Raw genomic sequence first — 21,845 nt, 5'->3', positions numbered from 1 at the left:
ATGACTTTTAAAAATATTATTCTAATCAGAATATGAACAGCGTTCTAATTTAAGTGACATAATATTGTTCAAAAATGTCTTGGTGTAGATTGTTTTAACAGCTCTTTTGAGCTCTAATTGAAATACAATAATCTGTATATAATTAAAGTATACAATTTGATTAGTTTTGATGAATATATATACACTCACCTATGAAACCACCACAATTGAAGCAGTAAATATATCCATTACCTGCAAAAGTTTCCTCATGTCCCTCAGTGGTCCTTCCTTCCCACTCGTCCCTGCCCCATTACAAGGCACTGCTGATATTTTCTGTCACTCTATATTTGTTTATAATTTCTTGAGCAAGCTTGTCCAATCTGCTGCCTGTGGGCCTCATGCAGCCCGGGATGGCTTTGAATGCAGCCCAATGCAAATTAGTAAACTTTCTTAAAACATTATGAGCTTTTTTGGCAATTTTTTTAGGCTTATCAGCTCTGGTTAGTGTTAGTATATTTTGTGTGTGGCCCAGGACAATTCTTCTTCTTCCAGTGTGGCCCAGGGAAGCCAAAAGATTGAACACCCCTGTTCTAGAGCTTAAAAAATGCTGTGTATGGAATCATACAGTATATACTTTTTTGGTGGTCTGACCCTTCATTCAGTAAAATTATTCTGAGATATAGTCATGCTATTACTTGTAACAATAGTTCATTTCTATTTATTGTTGAGTAGTAGTCTGTTGTATTTATATACTACAATTTGTTTATCCACTCACCTGTTGATATACATTTGTGTTATTTCAAGTTTGGAGCTATTAAGTAAAAAAGCTGCTATTCAAATACAAGTCTTTATTTATTTATTTCTGTTTTTTTTTTTTTTTTTTTGAGATGGAGTCCTGCTCTGTCACCAGGCTGAAGTACAGTGGCTCAATCTTGGCTCACTGCAACTTCCGCGTCCCGCATTCAAGCTATTCTCCTGCCTTACCCTTCAAATACGAGTCTTTATATGGCTATATGCTTTTCTTTATCTTGGGTAAATTACTAGGAGTAGAATGGCTGGGTCATATGGTAGATGTCTGTCAAACTTTGTAAGAAACTGCCCAACTGTTTTTCAAAGTGGTTGTACATTTTACTTTCCCACTACTAAAGTATGAGAGTGCCAGTTGTTCCAAATCCTTGCCAGTACTTGCTATGGTCATTATTTTTAGTTTGAATCATCCCAGTAGGTATGTAATAATTTCTCACTGTGGTTTTAATTTTCATTTTTCTGATGATTAAAGATGTTGACCATCATTTAATGTACTTATTTACCATTGTATATGTTCTTTTTCTTTTCTTTTTTTTTTTTTTTTTTTTTTTTGAGACAGAGTCTCGCTCTGTCGCCCAGGCTGGAGCAGTTCAAGTACTCCGCTCACTTCAAGTTCCGCCTCCTGGGCTCATGCCATTCTGCTGCCTCAGTCTACAGAGTAGCTGGGACTACAGGTGCCCACCACCACACCTGGCTAATTTTTTGTATTTTTAGTAGAGACAGGGTTTCACTGTGTTCGCCAGGATGTTCTTGTTCTCCTGACCTTGTGATCTGCCCACCTTGGCCTCCCAAAGTGCCGGGATTACGGGCGTGAGGCACGGCGCCCAGCCAGGTATATATTTTTTGATGAAACGTCTAGTTAGACTTTTTGCTCATTTTTACATTGAGTTTTTTTTTAATTATTTTTGAATTTTGAGAGGTTCTTATATATTCTGGGTTTAAGTCCATTATCAGACGTATGCTTTGCAAGGATTTTTCTCTCAGTCTGTGACTTGTCTTTTTGTTCCATTAATAGTGTTTTTGAATTGTAGTTTTTAATTTTCATAAAGTCCAATTTGCCAATCTTTTATTTTATGGATTGTGCTTTTGTTGTATTACCTAAAAATCTTTGCCTGACCCAGGGTCACCAGGTTTTTTTTTTTTTTTTTCTTGGAAATTTTGTAGTTTCAGACTACATTTAGGTCTCTGATGTATTTTTAATTACTTGTAACTGGTGCCAGATATATATTGAAGGTTTTTGTTTTGATTTTCTCCAAGTGGATATCCAGTTTAACCAGTACTCTTTTTTTTCTTAATACCTATTCTTTTCTCTCTGAATTAACCTTTGCATCTTTATTAAATTTCAGTTGTTTGTATGTATGTGGGTCTATTCCTGTACTTCTCATTGATCTATTCATGTATTTTGATTCTAATACTATTCATTTTTTATTACTGAAGCTTTATAACAAGTCTTGAAACCAGATAGTGCTAGCAGTTTTACCTTGTTCTTTTTCAGTGTTGTTTTGGCTATTATATACGTTCTTTGCATTTCCATATGGATTTTAGAAATTAGCTTGTCAAGTTTTACAGAAAAAACCTGCCAAGATTTTGGTTGAGATTGCATGGAATCTATAACTCACTTCGGGAAATGTTGATATCTTAATAAAAGTCTTCTATCTCTGAAAAAGTCTTTTTAAAGTAATATAGGCCTTTTAAATGTCTCAGCAATATTTGATAGTTTTCAGTAATCAAGTCCTTAATTAGATTTGTCCTCAAGTATCATATTTTTTATGCCTATGTAAATGTTTTTTTAACATTTCAATTTCTTACTGATAGTTGTTAATGTGTAGAAATACAATTAATTGTAGATCCCATTGAATTTTCCACGTAGAGTAGCACACTTTTATTTCTTCCTTTCCATTCTGGATGCTTTTTATTTCTTTTCTATTTTTTTCTTTTTTCTTTTTTTTTTGCTGGATTACATTGGCCAGAACTTCCACTATGATGTTGACTGAAAGTAGAAAAAGCAGACATGCTTGTGTTGTTCATGATCGTAGGGAGAAACTATCGAATTTTTTTTTTACTGTTAAGTCTTATATTACTGTAGTTTTTTCATAGACGTTCTTGATCAAGTTGAGAAAGTTCCCTTATACTTTGCAGCATTTTTTTTTTTAAACAGGAATGGATGTTGAGTTTTGTCAAAGGCTTTTTCTGTCTCTATTGGAATGTTTATATGGTTGTTCGTTTTTAGTTTGCTAATACAGTGAATGACATTTGATTTTTAAATGTTAAACCAATCCAACATTTCCAAACTAAGCACCAATTTTTCACGCTGTTGTATCCATTTATATATTGTTGGATTTAATTTACTAACATTTGGCTAAGGAGATTTCTGTCTAGATTCATAGAATATTAATAGTTTTCTTTTCTGGTAATATATTTGGATTAGTATCAGTGTAATACTGGCCTCAAATAATGAGTTGGGAAAATATTCCTTCTTCAGTTTTTTGGCAGTTTGTATAGAATGGGTATTATTCCTTCCTAAATGTTTTGTAGAATTTACCAGTGAAGCCATCTGTGCCTGGGAAACTTTTATAACTACAAATTTAATTTCTTTAATAGATACACAGATTTTCAGGTTGTTCTTATGCTTTAGTAATTTGTGTCTTTCAGAGAAGTTGTCCATTTCATTTCAGTTGTCAAGTAAATACAGGAACAAAGGTAAACGTAATAGTTCTTCAGTATCCTTTTAATATCTGCAGAATCTAATGTCATCTGTCTTGTTTATGATATTGGCGAAATTCTATTATTAAGGACACATGTTTTAGATTGTTATGTACTTTTTGTTAATTGACCCGTTTATCACTGTGAAATGAGCACTTTTATATCTGGTAATGTTCTTTTTGCTATAATCTGTCTAGCGTTGAAAGAGTCGCTTCAACTTCTTAGTGCTAGCATAGTATATTTTCTCCTATCCTTTTACTTTTAACCTATTTGTGTCTTTTTATTTAAAATGCGTTTCTCATTGGCAGCATAGAGGGGGCCGGTCTTCCTTTCTTACCAATCTAACAATCTCTGCCTTTCAATTGAAATGCTACACAATTTGCATTTAATGAGATTATTGATATGGTTAGATTTACGTCTGTCATCATACTTGTTTTTGACTTGTCCCATGTGTTATTTGTTCTCTTTTCTTTGTTTCCTGCTGCCTTTTCAGTTGAGTAGTTTTTAATCTCCCTTCTTGTCTTATTGGTTGTGACCAGCCCTTATGCCTCAGAATATATGATTTAATGGACTTACTAGAGGTAGTCCTAGGTATTGGCATTTCTTTAATAGATTCCCGGATTTGTGAACCACTGGACTAAATGAGCTCCATGGTAACTTTCAACTTACTAGCTATGTGACTTTGATCAAGTTATGTGACCTCTCTTAGTTCAATTTCCTCATCTATAAAATGGATATAAGGAAACATATTCATCTGCAAGTTAAAAATATTTAAAATATTTTAAATAGTATGTTCATGTGGTTCAAACTTCAAAAGGTACAAAGAGATTTAATATATACTATTTTATACTTTTGATTTTTTGAATTGTAAATTTTTGTATTAATAGATTTAGGTAAAATATTTTCAAAAACTCAAAATGAGGGATTTTATCCTTACAACCACTGAAAACTCAAAAATCTGGTTTTTGAATTGTTAATATGATTTAAATTATAATTTTAAAATTTACTGTGTTATAGTTTCTAGAGAAAAGTAAAAACTATCTTAAATTTTTCTCAGTGCATAATAGGTCTCTTCAGGACAGGAGTATGACTTTTGAAATCGATTTACTGCATTTTTTGTTTTGTGCCTCTTCCACAGGTTTTGATTCCCACCATGGCCATCACCCAGTTTCGGTTATTTAAATTTTGTACCTGCCTAGCAACAGTATTCTCATTCCTAAAGAGATTAATATGCAGGTAAGTTTTATGTTCAAACTGACCTGTTTATCTCCTCGCTGGTTTTGAATACCTTCAAACCTTAAAATTTTGTGGATGGGACAGGTTATATTTAAGCTGAATATCTTGATTGCAGTATTTATTCATTAATTCCTAGTAATTTTTAAATACTTTTTCTCTACTTCAGATCTAGAAAATAGAGGTTCAGTTGTTTTTGTTAATTCAAATTCTTACACTTTCCACTAAAATAATATGCTTAATACTATTTAGGAATAGACAGACCAACTTTTGTTGTTATAATCATCACAGAACTTTGATGTATTTGTTTCGTTATAGGAATGTTTTAAAGTGATTAGGTGAAATTCAGAATAGATATTTCTGCCTATACTACAGTAGTGCTGTTTTTATATTAAAAAAAAGTTATTTTGTCTATTTAAGTAACATTCCAGAATATGCTAGTCAAGGGCAGGTAGGTCATTTGCTTTAGGACATCATCTGTAGACTTCAGTTCCTTCTGTTTTGTCACAGGATCATACCCAAGAGCTATGATTTCTAAAATGTGTGCTGAGGCACCTGAGGGCTTTACATGAAATTCACAGGGATGCCATAGAATATTTTAAATTTTCCAGTGAAACATAGTGATAGCATCTGTTGAATACCTCAACTCAAAGTAGTTCATATTTGCAACATTAAATCCTGCAGTATTTTTTTATGATGGTATTCTTTAATGTTTGAGATAGTTTTTGTTTACTTATATTTTTGGTGACATCTCGTTGCAAAGCCAGAATTTTAGGTTGTAATTAAAAGCAAGTACTGCACCAAAATTAATGTAGAACTGAAAACAAGAATGATGGTCTCCAGTCTTATTCTAAGGCATAAGAAGCTGTGGAGTGTTCAACAGGCACACACATTTCATTGATAAGTTCAGTGATTGTGGTTATTTAAGAATAAAATAGAAATATGACATTTTCTTTAAATGTGTATTTTTTACAATGGCTACTAAGCAGTTAGGACATACTTAAGTATTAAGATTTTTGGGTGTAATTACCTTATTTGGTGGAATTGTTAGGTGTTTCTGTGGCCTAAGGGTACTGTGAAAAAGTTACACACTAAGAGGAGGGTATAGTAAAAGAGGAAATGGATAGCAATCAGCTCTTTATATATATATATAGAGAGAGAGAGAGACATGATTTAGAGGTTGCACACAACAATTTTTGCACTGCCTGCTTTCCAGAGCTTAGTCATATGGCCACGTAGCTGCAAGGAAGGATGGGAACTGCAGTCTCTGGCTAAATGACCATTTGATAGCTGCTAAAACTCTGAGACTTAAGTGCCATTGAATTTATTGCTACAAGTAGAGTGGTCTGAGATTTAAAAAAAAAAAAAGTCCAGGGTATTGCAAGAGACCAAGTGGGTGAAATGATCATCCAGAGATAATCACTCGAGCAGAAGTCAAGAAAGAAATGGAAAATTTAGGTGGTTGACTTGCAATCACCCAAGAGGGTAGGATTTGGGAAGTAGAAAAAGGAGTGACCTAAGTGTTTAAATGACCAGAGAATGAGGAAGAGAATGGCCAGAAATTCACCAGGTAAAGCAACATTAAAAATGGGTATTAATTGCCAGAAGACAGGAAGTTAAAATAAGAAGCATTGTGTTAACAGTGGTGATGAAATATAGATGTTTTCTTTTTGCACTACTATTTTTTAAAATTTTCATTAAATAGATTACTTTTATGATAAGAAATTTTCTTGATGTAAAAATATTAAGAACATTCCTATTGTAAATGTATACATATTTAGAATTGATTGTATGTTCTATTTTAAAGAAAACTGACCATATGTTAGGATAAGTTTCTCTTTGGTGTCTGAAGGAACCTTAGACCATGTATTTTAAAATACCAGGCTTGGCCAAGCATGGTAGCTCATGTCTGTAATCCCAGTGCCTTGGGAGGCCGAGGTGGGAGGATAGCTTGAGGCCATTCAAGACCAGCCTGGGCAACACAGCAGAACCCCACCTCTACTGAAAGGAAAAACAGGCTTATGTCATAAATTTCATATTACTTTTTTATATTACTTTTCTATTCAGCGTTTAAACAAATATAGCTTTGAATCTGTAATAAAAATAGCTGACTTTATCAACTAGTTCTTATCGATGCTTTGTAGATTATTTGAAGTGAAGTAAGTGACTCATCATCTCTATTACCTGCCATTTTTTGTATGTTTTACGATGTAGCAGGCACACACTGTCTAGGGATTTTAAATATGTCAGTTAATTAAATCCAAACAACCCTGCAAAAGTGGGTTTGAATACCTGCATTTTATAGATGAGGCTGTTGAGGCTGAGAAGTAGATAATTCTAACTAGTCATAATAGAAGTAACATTGAAAACTGTGGTTTATAGATCCCACAGCACATGTTCTTAACAACTGAGTTATAGTACGTCCTGTTTAATGTGGTACTTCTCCTACTAATCCTTAAAACTAAATTACCGTTTGGTTCAAACCAGTGATTTAATTCTTAATAGTTAATCTTATCAAGAAACCCCATGTATAAAACATAAAAGCCAAGCCACCCTGTTTAAAACAGCAAAGGTGGCCCAGAACTTCACCCACAGAACCCATAGCACTCCAAGGAGCATGCTCTGAAACCATCTTGCATTTTTGTTTTTGACTTTATATTCCTCTTGAATTTGTTTATAATTCGAAGTCTTAAGCCAAAAAGCAGTTACGTTGTTCTGTTTCTGTCCAAGATTTAAAAAACATTCACAAGATGTCTGATTTATGACTTTTTTACCATAAATTAATGAGTAACTGTTAATTATTAAAATCAATAATCATAAAATTGAGAAAGATCTTGTTTTATAAGCCTTAAATTACCAGATACATAGTGCTTTTACTTTGCTTGTTTTTTTTTTTTTTTTTTTTTATACTTTAAGTTGTAGGGTACATGTGCATAACGTGCAGGTTTGTTACATATGTATACTTGTGCCATGTTGGTGTGCTGCACCCATCAACTTGTCATTTACATCAGGTATAACTCCCAATGCAATCCCTCCCCCCTCCCCGCTCCCCATGATAGGCCCCTGTGTGAGATGTTCCCCTTCCTGAGTCCAAGTGATCTCATTGTTCAGTTCCCACCTATGAGTGAGAACATGCGGTGTTTGGTTTTCTGTTCTTGTGATAGATTGCTAAGAATGATGGTTTCCAGCTGCATCCATGTCCCTACAAAGGACACAAACTCATCCTTTTTGATGGCTGCATAGTATTCCATGGTGTATATGTGCCACATTTTCTTAATCCAATCTGTCACTGATGGACATTTGGGTTGATTCCAAGTCTTTGCTATTGTGAATAGTGCCGCAATAAACATACGAGTGCATGTGTCTTTATAGCAGCATAATTTATAATCCTTTGGGTATATACCCAGTAATGGGATGGCTGGGTCATATGGTACTTCTAGTTCTAGATCCTTGAGGAATCGCCATACTGTTTTCCATAATGGTTGAACTAGTTTACAATCCCACCAACAGTGTAAAAGTGTTCCTATTTCTCCACATCCTCTCCAGCACCTGTTGTTTCCTGACTTTTTAATGATTGCCATTCTAACTGGTGTGAGATGGTATCTCATTGTGGTTTTGATTTGCATTTCTCTGATGGCCAGTGATGATGAGCATTTTTTCATGTGTCTGTTGGCTGTATGAATGTCTTCTTTTGAGAAATGTCCGTTCATATCCTTTGCCCACTTTTTGATGGGGTTGTTTGTTTTTTTCTTGTAAATTTGTTTGAGTTCTTTGTAGGTTCTGGATTTTAGCCCTTTGTCAGATGAGTAGATTGCAAAAATTTTCTCCCATTCTGTAGGTTGCCTGTTCACTCTGATGGTAGTTTCTTTTGCTGTGCAGAAGCTCTTTAGTTTAATGAGATCCCATTTGTCAATTTTGGCTTTTGCTGCCGTTGCTTTTGGTGTTTTAGACATGAAGTCTTTGCCCATGCCTATGTCCTGAATGGTACTACCTAGGTTTTCCTCTAGGATTTTTATGGTATTAGGTCTAACATTTAAGTCTCTAATCCATCTTGAATTAATTTTCGTATAAGGAGTAAGGAAAGGATCCAGTTTCAGCCTTCTACTTATGGCTAGCCAATTTTCCCAGCACCATTTATTAAATAGGGAATCCTTTCCCCATTTCTTGTTTTTGTCAGGTTTGTCAAAGATCAGATGGCTGTAGATGTGTGGTATTATTTCTGAGGACTCTGTTCTGTTCCATTGGTCTATATCTCTGTTTTGGTACCAGTACCATGCTGTTTTGGTTACTGTAGCCTTGTAGTATAGTTTGAAGTCAGGTAGCGTGATGCCTCCAGCTTTGTTCTTTTGACTGTTTTGGTAGTTCTTGAAATAAATTATTTCATTTTTGTTTCAGATCTGGCAGAGGACGGAAATTAAGTGGAGACCAAATAACTTTGCCAACTACAGTTGATTATTCATCAGTTCCTAAGCAGGTAGATTTTTCTTTGTTCTTGTTTTGTTTTGTTTTTGAAAAATTGAGTAAGTGTCCTAGAACAATATATTAATAGAAATTACTTTGATTTTTGTTGTGTTGTTAAATTTATCTGGTCTGAAAATTCTATTTAGTTCTTCATTTTATCTTGTTTCTTTGTTGACATTTTCTATTTTGTTTTCATTGGTTTCAAGTGTTTGCTATTGCTTGTTGGAGCATTTTTATAATAGCTATTGTAAAGCCTTAGAGAATTCCAACATATCATTTTGGTGTTGGTATCTGTTGATTAACTTAACCTTGCAAATTAAGATTTATTGATTTTTATGTGCTGAATAATTCTGGGTTGTTTCATGAACATTTTGAATACTATGCTTTGAGACTTTGTCTTATTTAAATCATGTGGAGAAGCTTGGTATTTTTTATCAGATGATCAATCTGGTTAGGCTTAGGTGAAAATGTCCAGTCCTTCTATGGGTTGTAGTTTTAATGTCAGTTCAGTTTTCAGAACATTTGCTTTTGTTTTACTTTGTTTTTTGTTTTTTAATAGACATAATAGAATAAAATAGAACATAATATATCAGAATGTCTTGTATTTTTTCAACTTTTGATCAAGTTTTGATCTGCGATATAAAATGTATATTTTCCTGTGCGTCAAAAATGTGTGAAAACCAGTGTTTTTGTAAAGTCCATTTTTCCAATAAATCATCAATGAAATGTTCATTAAGTTGCCCCTTTGTGGCTGATACTGTTGATCAATTAAATTTAGACAGATGTTGAAGAGTGGACTTCCTGGGATGAAGATGCACCCACCAGTGTAAAGATCGAAGGAGGGAATGGGAGTGTGGCAACACAACAAAATTCTTTGGAACAACTGGAACCTGACTATTTTAAGGACATGACACCAACTATTAGGAAAACTCAGAAAGTATGTTAAGATTTATGCTTTTGGAGATTAAACTACTTTTTAGATTCCTATAGTTAAAATTAGATTATACAATTCACATTTCTTAGAAAGCCTATTTCTAACTATCTGTTGTTTGTTTTCTGTCGTGTTAAGTAAGAATTTTATATGTTCAAATGACCTGGACATAGTTCTAGTAAGTTGTACCCCAAATCTTTTAAAATTATATTTATACATGTATCGAAATCCTACTATATGTCAGATTCTAGACTCCAATCTCTGCCATGGAGACTAAGGTGAATTGGATAAGAGTTCTTAAGAAGTTCATACTTTAGTAATATCTACAAACTGATAAGTGGATTTTATTGTTTGTAACCATTATAAAACTGATGGAGGACTCTAAGAACTTAAGAATAATTGTGAGTTTGTATTAGTCATCTATACATTATTTAATCTCTTTTGAATTGAATATGGAAGATCATTTAGAGATACAGGGAATTACTGGAAAAAGCAGAATGCTTGAGTATTTTCCTTTTCATTTATCAAAATACTACATGTACTTTTTTTAAATCAAAAAATGTAGAAGAACTTATAATGAAAAGTTAGACTTCTGACCTATCACTCTTCTTAGCCACTTCTACTTCCAAGAAGCAGCCACTCAATAATTTTCTGTTTGGATTTCTTCAAGTGTTTGTCACCATATCTATCTATAATATGATTATATTTCCATTTCTTGTTTACCAGTAACAGACATTGTCCATTACATTAATATTATGGTAAATGAAGATTTATTTATTTCCCAGTTACTCTGCTATATCAGAAAAACACACTTAAAGCTCACTTTCCTGTTCAAACATAGAAAATGTGATCTCATATATATATATATATGTGTATATATATATTTACACACACTTTATAAAAATTAGGACATTTCACAATTTATAATGCAGTTGTTCCTCACCTTCTTTCTCTCAACTGATTTCAGCTATACATTTATATTTACATTGTCTAGGTTGATAACATTTACATTCTTTTTTGTTGAGTTGTCCAAATTTCTCAATGCTAAAACACATTAAATTGTGTATTTTTAAAGGATTCTTTAAGTGAGTTTCTTAGTAGAGGAATACCTTGTATTGTGGAAGTATACTGCTGCTCTCAGTAGGAAGCTAGTATATTACACTATAGTGCCTTATTAAATTAATTAGAGTGGAAATGCTTTGAATAAGGCTACCAACATATCATGTAAGTGTATTTTGATGCTACTGGCCTGAATGAGTTAATGTATTCATAGGTATCTCACATGCTGGGAGAGTTGTTTATACTATTGGCAGGATATGATACCTGTTCTTATTTAATACAGTAACTAAAAGTGATTGATTATATTTTGGGGTCTGGGGAAAGTAGGAGAGGAAGAAAGAAAATGAGACTGTATTAATTTTTAAAAGTGAAATACAATTTTTCTTAGTATGTAACTGATTTTTACAACAATTGCCTGGGAAATTGGTATTTACAGACTTTTTTTAGTTTTTACGTTGTAAATTTTAAAAAGAAATATTTTAAGTAATTATAAAATGTTTTGGTTGTCTATTCTTATGTAGTGATTTGTAAAATATCCCTATAATTCTTTTTCAATTAATCTTTCAGATTGTTATTAAGAAGAGAGAACCATTGAATTTTGGCATCCCAGATGGGAGCACAGGTTTTTCTAGTAGATTAGCAGCTACGCAAGATCTGCCTTTTATTCATCAGTCTGTAAGTATGTTAATGGTTCTAGGGAAAGGTTTCGTTTTGTTTCTGTTTTCTTTAAAGCAGAGGAATAAAATCTAAATGAGTTTAACATAGTATTTATGTTTTTGTAACTTTGAAACAAGTTTAGCAGTTCGAGAGAGGTTAATCTGGAGTTTTACCAATCCTAACCTTTTATGAGATTGTAAATTACATTAGATACTAAGATCAAGGTCTCATTGTACACGAGAAAGATAGACACAATGTTATTTAAAAATGTGAACATCAGAGAGATTACCCTTAAAATGAGAGATTCACCCTAATGGTAGATTATTTTAAAGTGAGTTGTGAATTGTTTTCTTCACAGAGTGTATTTTCATTCAAAGTATGACTTAATTTTAAATGATTTGACTTAAATGAAACTTTTTAAAGGAAAAATTTTTGAAAGAAGTAGACAGCTGAGGTTCTCAACCTTGGGAGCATATCAAAATCAGCTTTGGAAGTTTTTTAAAAGCACAGATGTCCAGACCCCTGCCTACCTAAGCTTTAAGCATGCTTTGATTGATTATATTATCTATTGTTGTGTAACAACTCCAAATTCAGTGACTTGAAATAATAACAAATATTAATGTCACAGTTTCTGTGAATTGGGAATCCAGGTGACTAAACTGGGTGGTTCTAACTCAGAATTTCTCATGAGTTTGCAGACAAGTCATTGGGTTGGGTCTTCAATCATCTGAAGGCTTGACTGTGGTCGAAGGATTCATTTCAAAGACAGCTCACTTCTACACCTGACAAATTAATGCTGTTTGTTTGCACAAAGCTTCAGTTCCTTGCTGTGCACCTCTCCAAGGAGCTGCTTGAATTTCTTTATGACGTAACTGCTGATTTTCCCAGTAAGTGATAAGAGAGTGAGAGCACTTGCTCATGGGTGAGGGTGACACCACAATGCCTTTTTGTGATGTGGTTTTATAAGTGATACACTGTCACTTCCACGTTATTTCTTTAGAAGCCACTAAATCCAGCCCACACGCAAGCCTCCACCTCTTGAAGGAAGGAATGTCTAAGAAGTTGTGGACGTATTTTTAAACTACATTTGTCTGTCAATCTATGTATTTTATTTATTTGTGTAAACTGCATAGTTGCTTCTGAGGCCCCTCTCCCCAGGTGACCCATGTATATGTATATTTTTAATTCATTGAGTAAAAACATTGTTTTTACTAAAGCCAGACCCTGTGGCATTAAAGGGTCTTTGCCTCAGAAAAATGCATTCTAGTAGGGGAGACATGATATTAAATAAATGATCACACATATCAATGTAATTACAAACTTTGATAATTCCTATGCAGTTACATGATGCTATGAACATACACCATAGATACTTAGCTGAATAACGTAGCATTATAATGTTTAATTTTTTATTTTATACATCTCAAAATTAAACTTTATTCGTATATGTTTGATCCGTATTGGTGAAATGCTTTAATCCTACCCGCTGAATTAGCAATATTTGCCACCTATATAATACTATAATACTATTGTAGCTCATTGTAAAGTTGTAAATATACAACTACTTACAGAGTTGAGAAGGGGTAAGTAGGGTAGATGGAGAATGTCTCCACTGCTGTTTCCACGTATTTTCCTCCCAAGCAGACAGAATAAAGGGGCATTGCATAGGAGAGGATGGTAACCTATTGGACTTTGTTTTCTATACCAAAAATAACTTACCATTCATTCTACAAATTAGATTCTTCTTTTAAACTATACATTTTATTTTTTTCTAGAATTCATCATTCGTATTGTTGTGAGAGTTCTTTTATACTAAAGATAAATGTCACGTTTTATACTATTTTAGTTTGTTCAATTGGTTTGGGTATTTTTGTTGGGCAGGTGTATTTAGTTTTTATGTAGACAGATCTATCAATGGTTTTCTCCCTTTTTCTTTTTACTAAGGCCATCTCTACTAAAGGATCAGTACCACCCTTTTTAATGGTCTCTATAGTTTCACTTTTTTAAAAAATCTAAATATTTTATTTACTCTAACAGTCAAATACTTACTTTAGTGGAAGAATAGATAATATGAATGGGAAATTTACAAATAAAAAATAGACATAACCTAATTTGAAGAAAAGCTTGATCTTATTAGTGAGGTGGTACATGCCTGTAATCTCAGCACGTTGGGAGGCCAAGGTGGGCAGGTCACTGGAGCTCAGGAGTTCGAGACCAGCCTGGGCAACATGGCGAAATCTCCCCTCTACCAAACTAAAAAAGTTAGCTGGGTGTGGTGGTGCGCGCCTATAGTCCCAGCTACTTGGGAGGGGCTGGTGTAAGAGGATTGCTTGAGCCCAAGAGGTCGAGGCTGCAGTGAGCCGTGATCACACCACTGCACTCCAGCCTAGGTGACAGAGTGAGACCCTGTCTCAAACAAAACAAAGTAAAATAACAAGATACAATTTTAAATCTTGTCAAAGTAGTAAAGAGAAAAGAAAGCAGCTGAGTGTAGTGGCTCATACTTGTAATCCCAGCAATTTGGGAGGTTGAGGCAGGAGGATCACTTGAGGTCAGGAGTTCAAGACTAACCTGAACAACATAGCTAGATCTCATTTCTAAAAAAAGTAAAAAACAATTAGCCAGTTGTGGTGGCATGTGCCTGCAGTCCCAGCTACTAGGGCAACTGAGGTGGGAGGATCCCTGGAGCCCGGGAGTTTGAAGCTGTTGTGAGCCATGATCACACCATACACTCCAGCCTGGGCAGCAAAGTGAAATGCTGATTCCTAAAACAAAAAAACATAAAAACAAAAAAAAAACACAAGGAGGTGGGGAGAAGAAAAGGCAAGATTTCTACCTGCTGCAGTCAAGAGGATAGCTTGGTACTTTTCAAAGCTGTCATTTGCACTTTCAGTAGCTTTAAAAATGCTCCTTTCAGAAATGTATATTAAACAATTAGAAATATTTTAATAATTTTTAACAGAGTATGGTATTACATACATTGTCAGAAGAAGAAAGCTCAAAACATTCTATTTCATTTTTAGGGGTAAGTATTTAAAACAATATGATATTAAATAAATCTGTTCACAGATTGGTACCAGTTATTTTACACACAGTCACTTCCAAACCTACCTAAACAGTCCAGCATGACCATTTTCATTAGTTATTGAAAGAAAACAGTGAACTTTTGGAGGTCTGCCTTGGGAAATAGAGGTAGGGACCAGTAGATGATACCAGGTAAGAAAGACTGGGAAAAGGAAGCATGGCATAGAAGTATTTCAATAAAGGTACATTTTGCATGATTTGTCATTTTTGCCTAGGGTTGACATAGTAAGTGCCAATAAAAAATCTCTGGTAAGTTACATATGCTTAAATGAAGATGAATGTGCTAGTTTTTACATTTCAGCTTGCAGTTCTTTTCAGCACAGATTAGTCCAGTCAAGGATTTCTGATTCAGTCTGAGATCAATCAATTTCTTGTCACTCTATCCCCAGCTCCCTCATCTTACTGAGAAGAGAAAGAAACCAAAGAAATGTTCTGTTCTTGTTCATTTCAAAATAAAGTACAGCAAAGAAAATTTAAGACAGTATCCCATAAAACATAAAATAAAGAAGAAAGCTGGACTTGCCTTGGACTGTTGAGCATTGAAAGTCATACATCAGTTCTAGGCAAGCCAAAAGCAAAATCATTTGTGCCTTGTATAGGACAGGGTAAGGAAACTGAAAAGACACAGCAGAATGACAGGTTCTAAGTTACGTGTTAAAAGATACTCTTTTTGACGGCTATGTGGAGAAAGGATGACTTTTACTCTCTTAATTTTGTTTTACTTTTCATTGTAGTCTGAATTAGGTGACTTAGATACCTGGCAAGAAAATACCAATGCATGGGAAGAAGAAGAAGATGCAGCCTGGCAAGCAGAAGAAGTTCTAAGGTATTTGAGTGGCATTTATATTGCAACCTGAGTAGAAGAACTAGATTTCTTCCCTCCTGTGTTTCAAGTCAAGGGAGCCTATTCTGCCAAATATATTTTTCTTCATTTGAGCCTTAGATAATATGGAGTTTTTTGGGGTTTTTTTTGTATTTCAGACTGCAGATACTATTTTATATGATTAAAACCTCACGGAAACCAAGAATTTTAAGCACTGTAGGAACAAAATAACTTAATTAATGGCAAATGAAATGTTATGTATACATGTATATAAAAAGTTTTATATATATATGGTTATATACATATGATACATATCATATTGCAAGCTTGATATTCCTCTAGATCAGAAGTTACAACTTTACTTCCATTTTCTCATGATCTAGCATAGTGCCCAGCACTGCTCATTTGAATGAAAATAACTTATGTGACACTGTACGTTTGTACATATATCTTAAATGATGTCCGTGAAAGCCCTATGTGTTAGATGAACTACCCATTCTACAAAAAATACTATTCCGGAAGTTCTAAAGTTCATTTTTATTGGTGATTCTTTTTTGTGTGTGGGCAGCAAACATATTTCTTAGTACTGCTACGTTAGGTCAAAGAGTAAAGAGAAAATTTAAGGGAGAGCTGGTGACTACTGATTTTTAAAAGTCAGATATTTAAATACATCTAAATAATTTATGCATTTTTAAAATTGTATAGTAAGATACAGCAATATAATTTTTTTTATTTTAAAATTTAGATTGTTTTTATTATAGGAATAGCAAACAAATTATTCTTTAACTGACTCGCAACAAAAAAACGGATTTCATTTTTGTATTTTCCTTTCTTGGCTTTGTCAATAAATTACAGTTACTTTGAACAACCAGCAGAGGGTGCAGCTAAATAACTGGGAATTTTGTTTGAAGTTTTTGGTTTTTTTTCGTTTGAAATATATCAAGTCCTTTTTTGTTTGTTTGTTTTTTTTGCTGGTTAGGGGAAGTCACATTTCAAAATTCAGTCAGGAAAATTGTGAGAGTTTTTAAAATTTAGTTCTTAGTATAGCTTATCTTTTATAAAGGGAATATTTTTTAAATTGTGAACTGTAACACTTAGGATATTGCATGGATCATCAAAAAAGACAAATCATCTCTTTAAAATTCAGTGTTATTTTAAAAAGTAAATAATAAATACAGATGTCTGAGTATTTAAGACATTTTGGGGATTCTAGTAATTATTAGTGCCATTAACTGCAAAGACAAAGGAAGGGGGCTGTCCTTTTTAAATACGGTAATCTCACTGTAGAGTTCATGCCATGAGTTCACAAATATCTTAACATTGTACAAAAACCTTTTCTTTTTCATTATAGCCTCTTAACCCCTAACAAAACAAGACAAATGAAAAAAATGTACTTAAAAACTTAATGTTTTACCCTTTAAGGACAGCTTGGGAGAGTGAGATTGTTAATCTGCAATAGACATGCTTCATGCTGCAAGTACATAGGTAGAGCCAAAGAGAAATGGAGGCGTCAGTACATTGTTACTGCCCCTGAATAGACACTGAGCATTTTAAAAGTGTACCCACATTCCGTATCTTCTAACTCTGAGCTTTTTTCCTATTGCCACTATAAAATGCTGCCAGTACTGTGATCAGTATTGCTAAGAATGATGATTCTGGTACTTTAATAATTCCCAGCATGAATCTGGATAGGTAAAATGTATTGTCGTCTGCAGCTATCTCTTACGTTGTCTCTTTTACATTTTAGTTTTTGATACAGATTGGGTATCCCTTTCCAAAATGCTTGGAACCAGAAGTGTTTCAGATTTTGAAATTTTTGAAACCTTAGAATATTTGTGTTCTACTACTGGTTCATCATCTCACGTATGAAAATCTAAAATCTGAAACGCTCCAGTGACAATTTCCTTTGAGCATCAGGTCAGCCCTCAAAAAATTTCAGATTTTTGGAGCATTTCAGATTTTGGATTTTTGTATTTGAGGTGCTCAGCCCTTATATTATTTTAGCTAGTAACCAGGTCAAAACTTTGTTATCTCACTTGTTTATAGCCTAGCCAGCCCTTTATAGTTTTTTCCTTACCTTCCTTTTTTCTTCTGGTTTGAAATTTTTAGTTCAGATTATTAGTTTTTCTTGAACATGAGCAGAGTGATGAAAAATAGATTTTTTAAAACTGTTCTTCAGAAATTGATAGCAAAAGTCAAAATGTTGCCAAAAATAGTTTCTTTACTTTCTTGAATTTTGGTCATCCATAACTCTGCCTACTCCTGTTTATGATTGAAAACTGTACATACTTTTCACTCACTGTAGTCAGTATTGATCTCCCCCAGACATAGATAATCCACTTTGGATTTTTCTGCATATAACGTAATGTTGCCTATTCCATGCCCAATTGTGACCTGTAGCTTCCTTCCTCAACGCTGCATACTTGAACGATTTTCTCACACCCTAACCCTTCAGATCCAGGACCAACGTATGTTCACTCTGCTCTGTCCTGTTTCATCATCCCACTCCTACCTCCACTCCCTACATAAACCAATCAATAAAGATAGAGAGAGTGAGTCTGGGTCAGTGGAGTTATGGAAAAAGTAAGGAAGGGGTATGTGTTTCACAAAGTGTAATTAGTAAATACCTACCTCTCTTTTTTTAAAAAAAAACTTTTAAGTTCAGGGGTACATGTGCAGGATGTGCAGGTTTGTTACATAGGTAAACGTGTCAAGGGGGTTTGTCATACAGATTATTTCATCAGCCAGGTATTAAACCTAATATCCATTATTTTTCCTGATCCTCTCCCTCTGTCTAACCTCCTCCCTTCTGGTAGGTCCCAGTATGCATTGTTCTCTGTATGTTCATGTGTTCTCATAATTTAGCGCCCACTTGTAAGTGAGAACATGCAGTATTTGATTAAATACCCACCACTCTTCTCTTTGGTAGAGTTAGTCACATGTTAATCTTGAAATTTATTTCTAGATTCTAGGTGGAAGGTGTATCTTAAGTTTCCGTTTTCTTTTTGGAGCATGTGTTCTGTTCAGCTGTGTTCATCATTCTCTTTAAATACTGGCTGTTTATAACTACTATATTAACAGGAGATTATCAAGCTCAATATCAAGCTTTTCTGAATGGTATCCCCAGAAAAAGATGTGGTTCAATGGAAGTACTGTTTTACGAAATGGAGATAATCTGAATAAGAAGTGTCAGAAGATGTGGGTTCTTATCCCTGTACTTAATCCTATGACTTCGGCCAGTTACGTAGCCTTTATGCCTCATTTTACTTATTTGTAAAATAGAGATAATATTTCTTCTACTTCACAAGTCATGTTCTAGGAACTAAGAGAAATCCTGTTTTTGAAAATATTTGGAATTTTCAAGTTAGTGAGAAGATTTCAAGACTTTCAACATTTTATTTGGTGGTGATAAAAAGGCACTGCTATTTGTTTCTAGAATTTATTTGCCATTTTACCTGTGTAGTAACTATTTTCTAAAAGTAAAAATATATTTCTTTTCAGACAGCAGAAACTAGCAGACAGAGAAAAGAGAGCAGCCGAACAACAAAGGAAGAAAATGGAAAAGGAAGCACAACGGCTAATGAAGAAGGAACAAAATAAAATTGGTGTGAAACTTTCATAACACATGTTCTTCACATTTTATCATGCCAGTAGGAGAAATCTCAGCTCCACAACTCTAGCAACATTTGTATGGATGTAAGAGTATTTTAAGAATATACACTGCTTGATTTTAATACATTGATCAAGCCATCCAGGACACCAGGATTCTCCCAAAGTACCTTGAACTCTTAGTGATTGAGACTCAAAAAAACAAAAAAGACTTGAGACAATGTTTTCTTCAACGTGCTCCAAATATAAGACATTTGTTTGCTGTACAGAAAGTATCACAAATGGAATATATCAGTACCTCTCAAGCTAGTGTTTCTAGCTAAATAAATGGGTGTATATAATTTTATGGTGGAAAAGGTCTGTTATGATTTCCTTCAATGTGCATAATGATAAAATAAATAATTTTAATATTCTTTTGTTTCCATGGTTACCTGACCTAAATTAGATAAATTGTAGGGCTTTAGCTTTCTTATTTTTGTCAAAAGTTGGTGTTGACATACATTCTCTCTAATTTGAACTGGTATTGTTTACGTTTGATACAACATTAAGGAATTTGATGATTTTCATTTCATGAAAATGACATTAAATGCAATAATTTTATTTATCATAAACATTTTGTACATCATTGTTTTCTTTTGGATTGGTGTTGTAATGTCATACATGTAATTTATACCGCATGTATAAACATTGAAAATCAACTAAAATGACATTTGTTTTACATTATAACTTGTGAGTTTTAAGAACTAGTATTAGTAGTTTTTTCCTTTCACTATAGATTTTAAGATGTTGTGGTATCTTTGAGTGCCTTAGGTCTTCCTCCATCCCAAAAGCCATTAATTTACAAATGCATAAAGCCATCAGGTCAAATATTTCAAAGCTTGTAGATGATTTCTGTATTAGCTTTAGATGTCCGACATTATGTAGGTTACCTGTGTTATTGGCTAGGATAACATTATTGATTCATTAAATCATAAAGGTAGGAATAATAATCTTTTATTTATGCTGTTGATTGGCTCCAAAATAGTCTTAAGGAAATAGTTAAATACTGTGTTTATAGGGGAAAAGTAGACTTGATAGTTTAAAATCCCATTAACCTTTTCATCACAACTGAAATGCATCCAGCTCGATTTTCCTATCATTTTAGAATTTTTAAAGATTTTTACTAAGTTACTGCCTAGAATCAACACTCTGTGAGATTTTAAAATGTCATAGATACTCTACAGGCCAAACCTTGCTAATTTATTTTACTTAAAGTGATATTTTATAGAAAAATCATAAGTTATACAATGAGAACCCTTTAAGCCCTTAGCCTAAGATTCCAGACTAAATGTGATTATAGAATAAGATGAAATTTAACTTTGATACAGAGTTTGTTATAGCCCCAAATTAAATTTCCAGTTATATTCATTAGAATTTCTGCTAATAAACTCCCAACTTAAATAGAACTGGGCTCAAAGTTTTAATAATGTATTCTCTTCCTTCTTTGTATTTATATTTAGTTATTATGGGAATACAACATGGCTTGTCTAAATTTGGAGTTCATAAAGGATAAAACTTCCTTTAGCTCAATTACTTGTATTGCTTTTCCCCAGTAACTGAAAAGTATTTAAGTTTGCTTTGGTCATGATTTTCATATGTTTGAGGTTTTTTTTGTTGTTGTTTTTTGGCTTTTTGGTTTTTGGTTATTTAAAAATAAAGAGGTTAGAAATTATAGTTAGTATGATTAATTAGGAAGAAATATATTTTTCTTGTGGAAAGAATAGGTAACAATTCTGGAATTTATTTTATCTCTATTGATGTGTAAACTAAATTCCTGTATTAACTTGGGTATATTTTGGTCCCAAAAGTAGTCACTGAGTTAAATGCATATGATAAACAATTCATGGTAGCATACTGTCTCCTTTAGCTACTAAATTTACGGTTTCTATTTTTTGTTTTATTGATTTCAATAAAGAATTGTCAGTTTTAGATGCTTATTAGAAGTAATAAGAAATACTGGTAGGCTTAGATAGAATTAGTGACATTTTAACCATTACCAAAATTGTGCATTTCATGTACTGAGATAACAAGTAATCAAAGACATGTGAAACTTACCTTGTGTTTTTTTTTTTAATGTAATTTCATAGTTTCTAGCCATTTCCTGTAACATGTTTAATTGAGTTGATATTTTAGAACTGAAAATTTTAAATTCTGCATCCAAATTTCTCAGTTTTGACATGCACTCGCCTCTGGGTGATTATTTCTAGGTTGTTTCTTGATGAAGATTGGTGACTGGGCAGAAGGTACCTAGAGAAATCAGCATCTGGATCGAGCTTCCAACACTACAAGCTACCACCATGGTGTAAACCTAACCATAGTCAGTGTTCCAAAAAGCTTGAATTTTGTTGAGAATGGTATGTTTCCTAAAGGATGGTTTGAGCCAGTCAGAGCTAACATACTCAACTTGTTTGATCCTATGAAGTTCAGATTTGGAATAATCAACAATGATTTTCATACTCC

At 33.5% G+C, this 21,845-nt stretch overlaps 1 protein-coding gene across 3 annotated transcripts in view; it reads left to right on the top strand.

Moving 5' to 3' along the window:
• The window catches only part of LOC105475970 (estrogen receptor binding site associated antigen 9), a 28,179-nt gene extending 6,612 nt beyond the window's left edge, over positions 1–21,567 (top strand). For 2 of the 3 annotated variants that reach the window (XM_011731510.3, XM_011731508.3), the window contains exons 2-7: positions 4,628–4,725; positions 9,118–9,196; positions 9,962–10,120; positions 11,741–11,848; positions 15,649–15,740; positions 19,239–21,567. In XM_011731510.3, the coding sequence (XP_011729812.1) occupies positions 4,643–4,725; positions 9,118–9,196; positions 9,962–10,120; positions 11,741–11,848; positions 15,649–15,740; positions 19,239–19,359 (642 nt within the window). In that variant the 5' untranslated portion in view covers positions 4,628–4,642 and the 3' untranslated portion in view covers positions 19,360–21,567. The remainder of the gene's footprint in view (positions 1–4,627; positions 4,726–9,117; positions 9,197–9,961; positions 10,121–11,740; positions 11,849–15,648; positions 15,741–19,238) is intronic. The other variant, XM_024790978.2, reaches the window with a different exon arrangement.
• The last annotated feature ends 278 nt before the right edge of the window (positions 21,568–21,845 follow it).

This window comes from Macaca nemestrina, chromosome 8 (genome assembly GCF_043159975.1).
Source record: "Macaca nemestrina isolate mMacNem1 chromosome 8, mMacNem.hap1, whole genome shotgun sequence".
Taxonomy (NCBI): Eukaryota; Metazoa; Chordata; class Mammalia; order Primates; family Cercopithecidae; genus Macaca; species Macaca nemestrina.
This window is presented reverse-complemented; position numbering and strand designations above follow the sequence as displayed.